The sequence below is a fragment of the Electrophorus electricus genome, chromosome 2 (genome assembly GCF_041902795.1).
Source record: "Electrophorus electricus isolate QZ-2024a chromosome 2, ASM4190279v1, whole genome shotgun sequence".
Taxonomy (NCBI): Eukaryota; Metazoa; Chordata; class Actinopteri; order Gymnotiformes; family Gymnotidae; genus Electrophorus; species Electrophorus electricus.
Window position 1 is genome coordinate 29,485,552 of NC_137498.1, and position 12,124 is coordinate 29,497,675.

General features: G+C 40.8%; 2 protein-coding genes and 1 long non-coding RNA gene across 4 annotated transcripts; 2 read left to right on the top strand and 1 right to left on the bottom strand.

The window, feature by feature from the left end:
* Positions 1-379: 379 nt before the first annotated feature.
* Positions 380-7,401, bottom strand: LOC145651374 (uncharacterized). Its single transcript, XR_014117287.1, has 3 exons — positions 7,276-7,401; positions 4,626-4,845; positions 380-487 (listed from the first exon to the last, which is right to left on the bottom strand). It is a non-coding gene; the product is annotated as an uncharacterized LOC145651374 (long non-coding RNA).
* LOC113580394 (homeobox protein Hox-A2a-like) lies at positions 400-5,293 on the top strand. The gene is made up of 2 exons (XM_027014909.3): positions 400-3,594; positions 4,175-5,293. The coding sequence occupies exons 1-2, from the start codon at positions 3,228-3,230 to the stop codon at positions 4,915-4,917; spliced, it is 1,110 nt and encodes a 369-aa protein (XP_026870710.1). The 5' UTR covers positions 400-3,227; the 3' UTR covers positions 4,918-5,293.
* A 91-nt stretch (positions 7,402-7,492) lies between the features above and the next one.
* On the top strand, positions 7,493-9,771 carry hoxa1a (homeobox A1a). Of its 2 annotated transcripts, none has more exons than XM_027014910.3 (2): positions 7,493-8,337; positions 8,563-9,771. In XM_027014910.3, the coding sequence occupies exons 1-2, from the start codon at positions 7,716-7,718 to the stop codon at positions 8,913-8,915; spliced, it is 975 nt and encodes a 324-aa protein (XP_026870711.2). In that variant the 5' UTR covers positions 7,493-7,715; the 3' UTR covers positions 8,916-9,771. The 2 variants fall into 2 exon arrangements, with proteins under 2 accessions (XP_026870711.2, XP_081554205.1); XM_081698079.1 differs by having other exon boundaries at positions 7,714-8,367.
* The last annotated feature ends 2,353 nt before the right edge of the window (positions 9,772-12,124 follow it).

The following is a 12,124-nucleotide window of genomic DNA, read 5'->3' on the forward strand; positions in this document are numbered from 1 at the left end:
AATAATGATCGAGAGAAAGACAACAACTAGATATCCGACATTTTAATTTTATTTGTCTTAAATTTCTTTCAATGTCATACATTCCATGCTGCTCCAGTTGAAGAAATTTAAGAAATAAATAAGATAAACCGACATTTCAGTAAATGTATCGGTTTTTTTTTTTGTTGTTTGTTTTTTGTAATAATAATAATAATAATAATAATAGTAATAGTAATAGTAATAATAATAATAATAATAATAATAATAATAATAATATAGCAACTGTTGCAAACTGGCTTTTTAAAAAACAGTGGCACGAAAAGTTCTGTACCGTTACATAGTAGATTTACCTTTAAAAACAGCACAATACGTTAATATTATTACACATTAACTGTGTGACGTTCGGGTCTTTCTTGCTTTGTAAATACAGCTCTAGCGCTAAGGTCTCGGTCCTCCGAGGAAACTCATCCGTTATAATGTCACAGCCAGCCTGGCCCTCGAGCGGCTTCTGGAAGAGAGGAAGCATTTAAAATGAGAAATATTTAAAATTCCCGTAACGATCAACTAAAACATTGTATTAGGTTAAACTGTGTTTTTCCCACCATTCCATTTGTAACACGCAGACGCCTGTTTAAGATGGTGCCATCGGCCATATGAACACATGCCAACGCGAGGGGAAAGTACATTAATGTTTGAAGTTGAACACTCACCATCTAAATAATTGGTTACAAAATATCTACATCTCTGGGCACCTATTTTATTTCAGGCTACTCTATTTACGCATATCTCTAGGTAACTCGGAATTTTAAAAAGGACAAGATAAAAATAATATGCTCGTCTGTTCCCGGAGATTAATTGTTTTTGGGCAAGCATAGTATTTCTTATAATTACTGTAAGTGCAAATTAAACGTGATGTCACATTTGAAATATAAACTTTAGGGAAAATTTCTTTTTAACAGTCTGATGACATTATTAGTACTTTATCCGCGTTTACTGTCGACACATAGAAGCGACAATACAATGTACAATTTGCATTGGTCGAATATGATTTTTTTTCCAGCAGTCAACCCATGGCCTCGCGCAATTTCTGGCATATGGTTAGCAGGGAGAGCCAGAGTAACTGATCCCTAGTGTGCACGAGACCACAAAGACAGAAGGGGTGACTAATAAAGGATACAGCAATAGAAATGAAACTAGTTTCATTAAGACGTGACTTAATATGGAATGGCAACACGGTTAAGTATTGCGAAAAAAACTCTTGGTAATGTTTTCCGTGTTTTTATCTGCGCGAGACTGAAAGCCTCCCAGTCACATACATCCAAAATTTAAATTTTCTTTAAAACCCTCTTAAGAAAGATTTGCTAAAAATTCTGAATGTCTACTTAAACGAAAACTGTGACCTGGAGTGTTTTTTTTTCTTCTTCCAAATATCCGCCAAGAATTACACCGAATATAAAACAGAACTACAGAGCGCGTCGGATTAGGCTACTCACCGTTTGTGTATTGCGCCTCTGATAGAGTTAAATCCAAACGATAATTCGCGAGTGTATGTGCATGAGAAAGGGAAACAGAAGCGAGCATATGTAATAGAAACTTCTCTGCCTCTCTTCCTGGCTGTATTTGATCTCGAGCGGAGTTAGAAGGTTTAAATGTGTTGTGGGGGTACGAGGCTGTCAGACCTTTTGGCGAGTAAGATTGATCGCACGCAGGCTTCCATGACTCTTTGTTTAGTATATAAGCACTAAAACTGCAAGAGGCCCGCGTGCTCTTTCCACTGCACGTTTAAAAAATACTCCGCACTCTCCATAAATCAGTGTTGAAAAATGGCTCTTTATATTACGTTTCCTATGAAGCCATCTTAGGTAGGCTGTTGTGTTAATAATACAAATATGCATGCATGGAATAATAAATGCCTCGTAACACTACATATATCTGGCAACATGACCTTCAGTCCTAACGTTTATGTAGCATGATAAGACCTCTACGGCAACACTACTCAAGAATGTTCATTGTAATTATCACCTTATTTTACTGATATTGTACCGTCAAACCCTCTCACTAATCTCCTAATGGAGGAAAGGGGAACAAATAAAGCTTTGATGTGTAGAGTGAATCACAGAGGAACGTAATACGCAAGAACTGACGTTAGATGTATAACTTCAGTGAACATTCGATCTCGGTTTCTCACTGCCAAGTTAGCTGTAAATATAATATACTGATTTTTTCCTTAAATGTACTGTCGGTCTCCAAGAAAATTAATGTCATCCTTCATAATGGACATAATGGAATCGGTGTAGTGATTATGTGGTGATTATCATTAATTAAATTTTTAAATAAATTACGTGCACTGATTAGAGGTACATTTTCGCGCTTATGTAACACTTTGTTATTATTATTATTATTATTATTATTATTATTATTAGCATTGTTATTATTATTATAGTATTTTATATTATAACTCTTGAGTTTGTAGGTGCAAAAATTGCCCACATGGTTATGTAAACATGCACATAAATGGATTTCTGTGAGGGTAACCTATGTGCATCACATGTGTGCATATGTTAGCTAAAGAGTAAGAGAGAGTAATAGGAGCTGGCCTGAAATGTGGGAGTTGTGTCATGTCAGGATGTGGGAGATGAATGGCTGACTTTTCTAATCGGAGCAGGCGTAGCGTGGACGGCCAGGCTGATGTGTGGGTGCTCGCCTACTCTCCTGACATTTTTTGAAACAATACATAAGAAGTGTGCACGGGTGCGTGCAACAATAGCCGTGAAGTGAGGAGGGACATGCTCATGTCCCGACACACCGGGATGCGCAGGCTACTACGAGAGGAAAAAAGATTCTGATCCTGATGACCACAAAGCAAAGGGCCATCGCATTATTTACTGAAAAAAAACACACAACACCGATGTGAATAAAACAGCAACTTCCCTCCAGGGCGAGGCGTTGTTTACAGGGCTCCTCCGGATCGATCGTTCAGACAGTGGATTCTTTTGATTAAACCCCAAATTGTCATTGGGCAGTGGCAATCATGTGACAGGCTTTCGGTCCAATTTCAACCATGTTTCCATGAATTCAATAGTTTAATAGTGTAACGATCCACATAAGACTTTAATAACTATATCACAAAATAAATAACATTTGGGATATTTGATATCATCCTTATTATCTCTTGATCGAAGTAACATTTTTGATAGTACCTGCAGCGAGGCAAACTTTCGCTCCTCGCGAGGCAGCGCAGGGAAGCCATGAATTACGAGTTCGAGCGTGAAACGGGTTTCATCAATAGTCGGCCGTCGCTCGCGGAGTGCCTGACGTCTTTTCCCCCTGTCGACGAGTCATTTCAGAGATCATCAATCAAGGACTCAGCGCTCGCACACCCGCTCATCCCGCCTCCCTTTGAGCACACTATCCCTAGCCTAGGTCCAGTGAACCAGCCACGCCATGGAAGACCCCGGCACAGCCTGAATGGGGGCAGCCCACTGCCCACTGCTTCGCTGCCCCCGGAATACCCGTGGATGCGCGAAAAGAAGGCCTCCGGGAAAAATTCCCTTCGTACACACACAGCCACCGCAGCGAAAACGGTTACAGGAGCCGCATACTTCTCCCTTAAAGGTGAGTAGGGGCAAACGGGGACAGGGAGTATGATGTGAGAATTATGACCAGTAAGAATACGGAGAAGGGTAATAAAATGATAATAGTGATTTTTCCTCAGTTCAACGATTTACAACAGCAATCCATCTAAAGCAATTATCTCCTAAAAATAAAAGTTCTGTAATTAAAAATTCTACATTTCCTATCTTGACTTTCTGTAACCAGAAATCCCAAATACATTTTGATATCTGACAGCAATGAAGAATGATGGATTACTGTTGTCCTGCATGGAACTGCTCGTACATTCATTACAACCAAGACGAGTGGACCGGAGTACGAAACACATATCTTGTCGTTGTAATATATGATCCTGTGGAATCTCTGCCACATTGTCTATATTCTCATATGGGAATTTTTCAGATGACCACAACAATAATGCCGACCTCTACTCCGTAACTGATGCACCTTTCAGGAATAGATAAATAGCTCCGAATTTATTTTGACTTATCTATTCTTATTAACACAGTATATTAATATTCTTGTGGGTATCTATGCTTATAACGTTAAGTGTACGCTTGTGGATACACTCCTTCTATTTCAGGTTCTGTCGAGCTTCCCGAGGTCACTTTGGCCGTTGGAGGGGGAGGCTCGCGTCGTCTGAGGACCGCTTACACGAACACGCAGCTGTTAGAGCTGGAGAAGGAGTTCCATTTCAATAAGTACTTATGCCGACCTCGCCGCGTGGAGATAGCGGCGCTGCTGGACCTGACTGAACGCCAAGTCAAAGTGTGGTTCCAGAACCGTCGTATGAAACACAAACGGCAGACCCAGACCAAAGAGACTCGAGAAAAGCTGAGAAATATAGCCACCGGCGAAGACAGCAGTGCTCAGAGCGACGAGGAGAGTTCTATATTTGAGTCTAGTCTGGGTAAAGATTCGGCACATCTCCTAGATAGGGAATTGTGTTCCTCTCAACCGGAGTCATTATCAACTTCTCAAAAGCCCCACAACTACTCTCAAAAGTTTTCCATATCGTCTCTCGGTTTTATTACCAGGAATCTTAGCAACATCTCCAATCCCTCGCTCACAGTCACGAAATGTGGAACTACACTAGGCCTTAGACCCCACTCCGCGAACTCGGACAACTGTAGCTCCCCTCTAGCTCTGGATGGGTCTTCTAGGGATTTCCAAAATTTTTCTGCGGACTCGTGCTTGCATCTGTCCGATGGCGCTTCACCAACGCTGTCCGAATCAATGGGTAGCCCAGAGGACCTGTCGACGGATAAATTATGGGTTTTTACCGATGCTTTAAGTACAATCGATCTGCAGCATCTTAGCTATTGAGTACAGGAACACTGGAATAACTTTCGTCAGAAGTTGACATTTTTATCACGTGTCATTTTTATTTGGTCACCACTGCCAAATAGGTTATGATGAAATGATCAAAGGTAAGATTTCCTGAATACTAAGAATGCTATACAAGCTATCTGTAAACTGTATAGAGCAAGTTAATAGATTTGAATCCTGCGCGATAAAGTGGAAAAGATGGACGTGTATCTTCATCGTTTTATTTTTGTATGAGATATTTTTGTTAGAATAAATCTGTCTTTTTAAAATAACGTGTTTGACGTTTATATGCATGCAAATTAATAGGCTGTTACACATTTCCTTGTAAAGCGTGTACAGTATAGGCAACTTTTGAGAACAGATAAATGTGTTACTGCATAAGGCTATTCGTGATAATTCAATAGACCTAATAAAATGCACCTGGACTGACACATTTACTTGCCACTGCCAAATGACACCAAGACCACACATATCAGTCGGGTAAACATTTATAAAGATATATATGGCAATTAGTACCACAATCTAAATAAATAGTAAACGCTACACCATCAAAATTAGTGTGAAGGTTTCAAACTCGCAGCCTTATGTGTTTCTGCTTTCAATACATAATTTTAATTACACAGGTTGTCCAGAGTTTAATGACAAGTATGGAAAAATGGGGAGGGAAAAAATTCCCAATTACACGTTTATTTGATGGAATTCTTAAATGTCTAGAAATGATGATCTGTCCTCTTGGCAACGATAAGGACCCAGAACAAAAGCACATACTCGAGACCTTCCAGCATGTGCGTGGTGGTCTACTGTTACTTTATTTGTCAAAATTAGAAACGTTCATCTTACATCGTAAAACCCAACATGGCTGCTTCGTCCTACGACTGTGCTCTTTGTTCGAGGCTCTGCTCTTGGCACCGCGCGGGGAAATGCCTGGGATGTTTCGCTTGCTGCCAGACTCATAAATCAAAGTCTTTCATGCAAACTGACAGCAAGAGACAATAGTAGTGACGTCTGCACAAATAAAGGACCATTCCCATTTTTGTCTCTTATTCTTAGATGGTTTGAGACTATTTTGGAGCAAGACCAGAGGCTGCGGTGGTGAATGTTAATAGCTCATTTCTATTGCAATTTTATAGCAAAGCCTGTGATCGGTTCACATGATCTAGGCCTGCAAGCAAAAATACATTGTGTAGTTAAGGGTCATATGTAGACTAATGCTTGCCGGCGTACTACTTACTGCTACTACTACTTATAATAATAATAATAATAATAATAATAATAATAATAATAATAATAATAATAATAATAATAATAATAATAGTAGTAGTAGTAGTAGTAATTACGATTAACAATGATTACTTTTAATATTAATGTTAGATATTTTTCTATTCTTTAATCGTTTTCAAATACTGACACTTAGCTGAAACAATATTTCGGGTACATATTTCATAGTTCTTTCCTAGCAAATGAAATTTTAGACAAATTTATTCCATGTCACAAATTTACAAATGACGTTAGTTAGGTTGTTAGTCTGCAAATCCTTAATGGCAGACTCAAGCAAACGTTTCTGCTAAGGCAAAATATCTTTGAAGCCTCCCCCTCCCCTCCCCCTCCCTTTCCGCGCGCGTGTGTGTGTGTGTGTGTGTGTGTGTGTGTGTGTGTGTGTGTATACGCGTCAGCGCGCGCGTGCGTGATTTTATGAAGAATACGCGCGAGGGTGAGAGAGGGGCGGACAGGATGTGCGAAGCAGGGACAGAAGACGTGAAATCCTGTTCCGCACCCAACTCCATTTTGAATGGTGAAAAAAAACCCAAACCTATTCCTCCTCAAAACCAGAGGGGGCGCACAGGCATTCATTCTAGCTCCTCCTCCTCCGCCTCTGCTCGCTCAGCCCTCTCTTTAACGATGTTTTGCTCAGTCAAGAAATATTACGTATTTGTTCAAAACTAATCACTTAATCACTACTAATATTTCAGCATATCCTACTATATAAATCAACATTTTAATGCAAATTAATGTAGACTATCTGAATGTTGCGAAGCAACATTATTCCTTTATTGAGACACCAGCGGTTCAAATTACGATTAATATTTTCTTACAAGGGAATTGTGAAATATTTTAATACTGTAAGTACATGATGTAGATATTAAATTAAGCCCATGTCACAATATCAAAAACCGTTAGTGAAAATTAGACAGTATGACTAGCCTGAACAAATAATTTGCTAATATTTTTGCGCACTACACGTCTTATTTAGCACAAACACGGCCGTGCAGTCTCCCACATGAACAAGATCAAATTGTAATTAGCTTGACTTTTTTGTGTGTTCGGCCTAGTTTGCTGGTCTAGGTTTTATCTTACCTGGTACATTTGACGCTCACGCTCTCTGACACGGATTAGGGTTTTGGTCCTTACATATGCACACCTTGGGTCCTCAGTATCCTTACAGCAGGCTACAGTTCCTCTACTTCCGCGCTCTGCCGTTTCATCAATCGACTCAACTAGCGGGACCCAATAGGTGTGCCTACGTCATTGTGATCGACAAGCGGTCGAAATTTACATAAACTTGCTCTTTAACGACTACCTGTCAGGCCGAGGCCACTCAAGCTACAGACCCAACAAAGCCACCAGTCACTGGCTAACTAGCCTCACGTGACTGTCACTGCTCATTCATATCACCTCCTCGCAGCCCCCCCCTATACTCCGCTGATTGAAGGAGGCGGAAGGTTGGCGGTTCGACTCTGGCGATAGACCGCCTTGTGTGACAGAAGTGTTGGAGAGACGATCAGGACGATGCCAAAATGAGTACATTCTTAGATTATTCAGTGATGAGCGGCGGAGACGGCGGTGGCGGGGGCTCCTGCTCTGTCAGGGCATTCCATGCTGATCACGGAATTACAACTTTCCAGTCGTGTTCTGTCACGGTAAATAACCGCAGTGGGAACGACCGGTTTATATCCGGCAGAGGCTCACCGAACGCTGTATCAAATAACCCACAGCGAGCCGGTTCATACCAGTCCTCCGGGACACTGTCAGTTGCCTATGGTGCCCATCCAACTTACGGGACTCAAAGTTTTTGCGCCGGTTATAATCACTATACCCTGAACCAGGACGCCGACTCAACTGCAGGGTTCTCTCAGTGTGGCCCGCTGGTTTACTCCGGAAACATTGTGCAGCACCATCATCATCGCCATGGTTACAACAACAGCAACGCGCACTTGCATGGACAACTCCAGTACGCGGCAGCTACATATGGTCATGGCCAGGATCAGGCAAATCTGACGTTTGTGGCGGGCTGCTCAAATTCTCTCTCTCCTCTGCATGTAACTCATCTCGAGGCGTGTTGTTCACCTCTCTCGGATGGTGCGTCCACAGCGCAGACGTTTGACTGGATGAAAGTTAAACGGAACCCGCCAAAAACAGGTGATTGGCGGGGGGTATCATTAGATAAGGGTTAGTTTTTTTTCTTCCCTTAGGCAACCTTGACATTGACGTAAAGCTAAGAGTAGAATTAACAGAGTTGGAAGACAACACTGACAAAATATAAGAAAAGACAATATGTCTATGTCAGTGAACTGTTTTGGCAGTACTTGACAAATAATTTTGTTGGATGTACTGAATTGCTGTCTTTGTTGTTTTTTGTTTCAGGAAAAGTAGGAGAGTATGGTTATGGTGGCCAGCCGAACACTGTTCGCACTAATTTCACCACAAAACAGCTGACCGAACTGGAAAAAGAGTTTCACTTCAACAAGTACTTAACGCGCGCCAGGCGCGTGGAGATAGCTGCTGCGCTCCAGCTGAACGAGACTCAGGTGAAGATCTGGTTTCAAAACCGTCGCATGAAGCAGAAGAAGCGCGAGAAAGAGGGTCTGTTGCCCAAAACCACGTCTGAAGCGGGAGATGGTGCAGAAAAGGTTGAAGATGCATCCGAAAAGTCTCTCTCCGCACCGTCAACGCCGTCTCCTGCACCCTCGGCGGTTGACCCCTACTCCTCGGGCTAAAAGGCGTGATCATTGTGTTCTGCTGATGGGATAATAAGTACCAGTACTATAACTCTGGCCGCAAAGTTATAGCAGTGATGAAAGTATATAACGGGACATGTTCGGAACTGTCTGACACAATGCACTCTTCTTAGTTTTGTGTATTCGGTGTATTGTGTTGTTGTAAGAGATTCTGGATCCATAGTCAGTTTTTCCATTAAGTGCATTTTTATGCACAAAAGGGCATATGCGGTGTTAATGCAAATGCCTTTGGACGAACGTAGCTTGCACCACGTCATAATGCCTACCTCATATAGCTTACCAAAGGATCGAAGGTCAAAGTGCAATAGAACATACTGAGCCTATTTTAAAGGGGGAGATAGACCGGAACCGTTGTCGGTAACATCTGCCTAAATCAGACAGGCTACTTTGTCTTAACAGCCTCTGTCTCAGGGGTTGTATGTGGAGACAAAGCAAGCTGCTCTAGTGTTTCGTGTGACTTTTGCATGATGCTAAACACTCAGCCTATGTGACAAATCGCGCTGAGTTTTATCAGTCGAGGATGATGGCTTTAGCTCATTAATCGTGATTTGGAAAAAGTGTGAAACCTTATAGAAATACGGGTCAATATCTGTGTAATAAACAGCTTTTTTGTTACAACATAGTTTTATGGCCTCTTTGTACCATTCCCAGTGCTTGTTTGGGTATCTTCTATCTTACAACATGTCACTCTGGATGATATACATTTATATGACCTGAAATTTTACCAGGGAACTGAGTACGCTGGCTAAATAACAAAATTTAAATAATCTACATTAATGAACACTTTTATTATAATATCCCTATTGCCATATCCCAATTTCTTGCAAGATCTGATCCGTTTGGGTGGGAACTTCAGTGCTTTCTTTAATCCATTGATTTTCTTGTCAATACGCTCATCCTCAGTGGGAATGCACTCTCTAACACTAGTGAATATATGCGTCCGCGCGCGCGCTCGTCCTCGGGGAGGAAGCGGTATTGGCAGACTTTGAGCCTGTTTATGCGCGGGAGAGAGATTCGCGAGGCTGTCACCGTCATTCGCGATGACAACCTTATCGAACTGTTGGTTTACAGAAGAGAAAGCTAGGGCAAAAGGAAAGAGAAATAACATCGATTAAATCATCTCTCATCTAATCGGCATTTGATCCCTTCAGTGCTGGTGAGTTGTCAATACCTCAGTTAGGACAGAAAGCCTTAACGCCAAGAATCTCGACTGATGAACAGAAGGCCGTCTTTAGACGTAATATCCTCTGCCAGTTACCCCTTGTGCAGTTTCGCATTCCTAGTTCCTCTTTAGAAGACCAGCGTCTTGTTATTACTGATAGACCCAGAATATTTCCTAATCATGTACCTCACTGCTGTCAATGAGGCCTCAAGATACATGACATATCAGACCTGAATGCTCATTCAGACATGACGAACTTGGTTAATAAGAGCAAATCCCCACTGCCTAAGAGTTTTTCCAGTACTTTTTCTACCGATGTCTATACCCTTCTCTTCTTTTGGACGAAACTATCAATAAGATCCTGGGTGTCTGTAAGCCGCATTAAACTGTACTTTGAAGCCAGCAAGCGTTCAGTTCTCGGTGAGTGTGGTTGGAGCTCGTCTTCAGCGTCTTATTTTTCTAGGCATATGATTTGAAAGGAAATAGTTAAAGCTAAATTCTTTCCCGAATATAAAGGTTGTTAGTATTTGTTTACTTGGGAACACTCTACAAAAGCAAATCTCCTTGTGCTGTTTATATAAAGTCCAGCGGGACTCTGTAACTCAGGAAATTCTCTCAGGAACTGTAGGTGTCATTTGAAGACTGGACGAGTATATTCAACACTGCATCAGGTCTTAATTCAACAATGGGCATTCAACAACAAATACATAAAAATATAAGAAAAGCTACGAGTAAAATGAAATTAGTAAGCCGACATGCCATTGACACTTGAATAAGCTTATTAGCCTCGCTTATATTATTATTAGCCGCACTTTCAACGTTTATATATATATATATATATTTTTTTTTTTTTTTTTGGGGGGGGGGGGGGGGGGGAAGAGGTATTCAGACAATTCCGATTGAGGGGATTCAATTTTCTCCCCCTCTGAGTATCTCCCCCCCCCCCCCCAAACACATACACATATAAGTACATTTTTAAACTTATTCATAGCGCAGTGTTGTTAACACAAACGAGCAAAGCTGAATATTATAAATTCGATTTAATGGTAGTTATTAAACTGTGCGTATTTGTCAGTTATTCCGCACGTTACTTGTGTCAACCAAGACCATTTCATTGTTATAATGTTTTAATTCCTCGTGTGCACAGAGCGCGCCATTCACATCAAAAATGTGCGTAGGAGTGAAATTTGTCCTAGATTGATGATCATCATTCATCTTTACCTTGACTACACCTGCGTAAGAGGGTAATATGCGCCTCTGCGCGGAATCGGAATGTACCAGGGCTGTGATGTTGTCTCGCATACTGTGACTGTCAGTGTTATCTGTTATATTTTCGTTTATCTTGTATCTGATACGTGACCTTAAAATTCATAAAGTATAGAAAAAGGACAACTCTATTTGTGAATGAAATTACAAAAGAACTGTCCACATATTTGTGCTATTTATCTCCAAGAAATAGAGCCTTTCTGTGCGAGAAATTTCCATTGAACAGTTTTAGTTTTTCTTTTTAAAAAAGTTAATTAATTCGACAAATACTTAGGAATAGGTTTACACTTTCATACTTCTATGTTTAGCTGTTTGGATTGATATACATTTTAAATATACGCAAAATGCCAATACATGCGAAAATAACTGCCAATAGCTCGGTTCCCTTTTTAAACCAGTATTTCTGGAATATATCGCTGACGTCAGTGGTGTTGAAACTGTTGTATGTATCTCTTCTGCTAAGCGTTCGGTTCTCAGTAACTCTGACAACTTAAATAATACAACAGTAATATGTTAATTAGAGTATGATCAGAAATAGCTTTGAATCGAGTTAAAATACAGTCAAACGGGAGAGAGAACAAGAAGGATATGTAAATGGGCCAGATCAATCAAAATATCACAAACTTAATTCCTCGGGATTTGTACCCGGGCGTTAAACACCGTATCATGACTTTAATCACTGGACCCAGTCAAAGCTCGTGACTCTGAAAACATAATCGAGATTGTCCTTGAAAAGAAAGAATATCAATAATGATAAAAT

Excerpts from the sequence above, each read along its gene's own strand:
- LOC113580394 (XM_027014909.3), top strand. The coding sequence starts at position 3,228 with ATGAATTACGAGTTCGAGCGTGAAACGGGTTTCATCAATAGTCGGCCG. Across the intron at positions 3,595-4,174 it reads CGCATACTTCTCCCTTAAAG|GTTCTGTCGAGCTTCCCGAG; the intron begins GTGAGTAGGGGC and ends CTTCTATTTCAG.
- hoxa1a (XM_081698079.1), top strand. The coding sequence starts at position 7,716 with ATGAGTACATTCTTAGATTATTCAGTGATGAGCGGCGGAGACGGCGGT. Across the intron at positions 8,368-8,562 it reads GGGGGTATCATTAGATAAGG|GAAAAGTAGGAGAGTATGGT; the intron begins GTTAGTTTTTTT and ends TTTTTGTTTCAG.